The sequence below is a fragment of the Parasteatoda tepidariorum genome, unplaced genomic scaffold (assembly GCF_043381705.1).
Source record: "Parasteatoda tepidariorum isolate YZ-2023 unplaced genomic scaffold, CAS_Ptep_4.0 HiC_scaffold_5831, whole genome shotgun sequence".
Classification (NCBI taxonomy): domain Eukaryota; kingdom Metazoa; phylum Arthropoda; class Arachnida; order Araneae; family Theridiidae; genus Parasteatoda; species Parasteatoda tepidariorum.
The window spans coordinates 1-4,177 of NW_027261832.1; the positions used below are offsets into that span (position 1 = coordinate 1).

Genomic DNA, 4,177 nt, shown 5'->3' on the forward strand with positions numbered 1-4,177 from the left:
AATCAAACTGTCCATGCAAAGTTTCCCTACATTAAACAAAGCATTCAATTGAAATATTTTATCCTTAAATTTACATCAATTGTATAAAAAGATATCCATGCGTGTTAAGAGAATAGAAAGGCAATTTACTTTANACTTTAAGTATTAAACATAATTATAAATGTGTAAATGGAATTAAAACATGAAGGGTAAAATATTTTTAAAAGAAATTCAGAAAAAAATTATTGTCCTAAAATATTATTACTTTCAAAATATCAAATACCCTGAAATAGATTTAATCTTATAAAATTCTATTAGGTAGAACTACTTTTTTTAAAACTAATATGAGCACAGGAATAAAAAAATCTTTACATTATAAAAATAAGCTTAACATATAGAAAGTTATAAAGTTATTATAAAAAATCTGGAGCCACCAGACTCAACTTAATCAATGCCAAACCAACATTAGAGCCAATAACAAAATTTTGATTAAAGCTAACTACAGATATTTGGCAGTATGTCACTTTTAAACACTGTCTTAACAATTAAAAATAATCTTTCTGCACTTAATGCATTGTTAGGGAGTTTTATAAAAAAAAACTATCATTGTTAATATTATAACATTGTTTCAGATTGATTATGTAGGGGTACCCCACCTAGGGGGAAGGTCAGTTTTATCTCAGTTTGACCACTGAACGATCGCAAATCATTTTTCTCGATTAACTTAGTAATAAATAAGAGAATAGTATACTTTTAAATTTCAGAATATTTATTTAAAAAAAACTTACCCTCTAACAACGATTTATAAACAAACATTTAAAATCTTAAAATTGCAAGAAAATCGAAGGGTCGATTTATATTCCGATAATAAAGTCGGACACTACTTTATCTTAAATATTAATACATTACAAACAATGATATGGATAACTTTGTATCACTTTCCACAACTTTGACTTTAAAAAACTATTTTCAAATATGCTGTATGCAATTATCCTTAAATTTTCTATTACCATATTTGTTTACACGCGAAAGTGTCTTTTTAAAGAAAAAAATTACCAAGAAAAATAAAGATAATTTATTCAAGAGTATTTCAAAGTATGAGACGTAATGATATCTTTTAAACCATAAAAGAAAACTACAAATATTTAAATATTCTAGAATATCATCGATGTTGGATTCAATAACGTTAAAAGTGTCGTCATATGGATTCCATTTTTCTATGAATCCTTCTTCATCCTTTATCTGCATATCACCCCAATCTAAAGAATTTGATATTTCAAACTTCTCAAACAGTATTACAATAACATTCGATTTCATTCCTCTCCAAGGTTAGTATCTTCTCTGTTCCACAATAAAACGACAGTCAATAGAGGTTGGTCGTTCTTATGGGTTATCTTCATTGACTTTAAAATGTTATCGAAGGTACATGATTTTTCGCAAACGATTTTAATTTTTGTGTAATTTTCTCGGTACGGAAAGACAACTTGTATTGGCTTCATGAAAATCTGACCGATGATTAAAATTTAGCGTTAATAAAAATGATTCCTACTCATATAACTAATTATGCTTGAAAACAAATTTACCAATTATGAATGATATGGCCATTTTAAATAGTTACGCAATTATGCTTTTTGTTAATGTTTGTATTCAAATTTATACCATGAAATGTTGTTAGCTTTAAAAGATGGGAAGAAGTTTGTTAGTTTGAGTTGCTTATTTTTTCTCAAATAACTTTTATTCCTAATTTAACTTTCAACTTTAAGAAATGAATAATTATTAGCATCGTCTTTAGGGCAATATGACTGCAAAATGAGTTTGTAGATCTTTTTCAGAGCTCTTCAAAAAAGGCTCTAACATACAGTTTAAATTACTCATTTGTTTCGGTAGCAATTATTACTTTCATTACTCATAGCAATTATTACTTTCAAACTTTAAAGAAATATTTTGAAAAGAGAACAACTGTAAAGTCTCTATTTACTGCTCACACTTCAACTCATAATCGTATTCTTGAGGCTAGTTATCAAATTTCTTTATTCATCGCTAAATCTGGAAGAAACCATATTATAGGAGAGAATTGCATAAACCGCCTATATCAGCTTTTTTAAAACGGTTCTTGAAAATGATGACAAAGATGTAAAAGCTATGCCACTCAGTAACAATACTGTTAGCAGAAGAATACACGAAATGAGCGAGGATATTGAAAAACTACTTGTTAAAAGCTAAAAACAAGAAAATTCTTATTGCAAATGGATGAATCAACTTTGATAGACAGTGTGGCATTATTGATAACTTAAGTAAGATATATTGATTAGGGAATTTTGCTGAAGAAATGGTGTTTTGTAAAAGATTAGAAAGCAGCACTATATCCAAAGATATTATATAATAAGCTAAAAAAACTACTTAGATGTTAATAACATACCAAAAAAATATAACATCTAGTGCTGCACATGGTACTCCTGATATGATGGGCAAGAAAAATGCCTACTTAAAATTGATGAAAGATGCGAATCCAGAAATGATTCTGGTGCATTGTGTTATTCATTGGGAAAACTGGGTACCTAAAAACATCTCGCCTGTTCTAATTTAAGTACTACATTCAGTAATAAAGTGTATCAATGCTATTAAAGCTAATGCCAAATGTGAACGTCTTTTCAAGCTATTTTATGAAGAACAAAATGCAGACCATGTGAGACTTTTAATTCACTCTGAAGTAAGATGGCTCTTTAAAGGGAATAGCTTGAAAAGATTTATGGATCTTTTTGATACTCTTAGTGATTTTTTAAGCAACAAACCTGAAATGAAGTATCAGTTGACAGTGAATGGTAAAGCATCTGTGACTTATTTAGCTGATATATCTGAAAAACTAAACATATTAAATAAGCAACTTCAAGGAGCAAATAAAACTCTTGTTGATGCAAGAGCGAAGATGTTTGGTTTCATTACCCTTATTGAGTTATATCAGAAATATATTAACAACAAAAACTTTGAACAGTTTCATTGGCTCCAAAAATGTGAAGTAAATGATATAGCTTTACTTGTTATTGTCGATCAACTGAAAATTCTATCGGCTGATTTAAAAAAAAAAAGATTTTCTGATTTAAAACAAATTGATTTTTCAACATGGATGATGCAGCCAATGTTAGTGAATATGTCTGATATATCAAATATGCATCATGAAATGTATCATGAAGAACTCGCAGAAATGCAAAATGATGAGTCAGTTAAAACTTTATTTAACATAAAAGGAATGATGTCATGGCTTTGTGAGGAAATAGAAATCGAATACATGAATTCAACCAAATATGCAAGAGAACTATTATTATCGTTTCCATTTTCGTATCTAGCAGAATGTGGATTTAGTGCTGTAAATGATTTACTGGTGAAAAAAAAAAGAAATCGTCCGGATGTAACACTGCGGGGAGACTTAAGGCTGAAGCTAACCAAATTGGAACCTAACATAAAATCTTTGTGCAGCAAGCATCAAGCGCAAGGATCTCGCTAATTTAAAATATTAAATTATTACAGAAAAATCTTTATTAAAATTATTTCGAATTTGAATTTTAGTTTTTCATTATATGTTTTGAAAATTTACTTACTGCGTTTTGTTAACAATTTTCTAGTTATTTCTTCCTAAAATCATCATTAGTTTATCATATAATAATCATTTAATTTTCTTAAGTAAATAATTCAATTTTTTAATATTAAAAATTGTGTATATGTTACATAGGGGGTCATAAGAATTTTTGAAAGGCTTAGTTGGGGCATGGTACATGAAAGGTTGGGAAACACTGATTTAAATACTTTTTCTTTTCAAGAAAATGCATGAATAAACCATAAGAACAATTTTAATTATGGAACGTAACAGATTCAGTATGCCATAATGACGATAAGCTGAACCAAGTCAGCAAAGAAAAAAACTTAGTCCTTAAAAACAGGCATTAGCAGCCTTTTTAAATATATATTTGCTTTTCGATAGATGCAAAGCGCTACATATTTTTTGCGTATAAATTTTTCTGTAAGTATGGGTATTTTCAGGAAATATGAATTTCAGATTTTAATGTGAAACCAACTTCAAATAAAATATCTACTGCAAAAAAATGTATAAGGAATTTGCAAAATTTACACTTTAGCGTTTGTTGCACCTACGCTCTGATAATTCAAAATTTTGCCCTAATAAGGTTTTCTTTAAAATGTTCCA

General features: G+C 28.4%; 1 protein-coding gene across 1 annotated transcript; it reads left to right on the forward strand.

Moving 5' to 3' along the window:
- Positions 1-2,728: 2,728 nt before the first annotated feature.
- On the forward strand, positions 2,729-3,481 carry LOC139424888 (protein FAM200C-like). Its single transcript, XM_071176954.1, has one exon. The coding sequence runs from the start codon at positions 2,729-2,731 to the stop codon at positions 3,479-3,481; it is 753 nt and encodes a 250-aa protein (XP_071033055.1).
- Positions 3,482-4,177: the final 696 nt, after the last annotated feature.

Bases quoted from the DNA above. Each gene is read 5' to 3' on its own strand.
- LOC139424888 (XM_071176954.1), top strand. From the start codon at position 2,729: ATGGATCTTTTTGATACTCTTAGTGATTTTTTAAGCAACAAACCTGAA.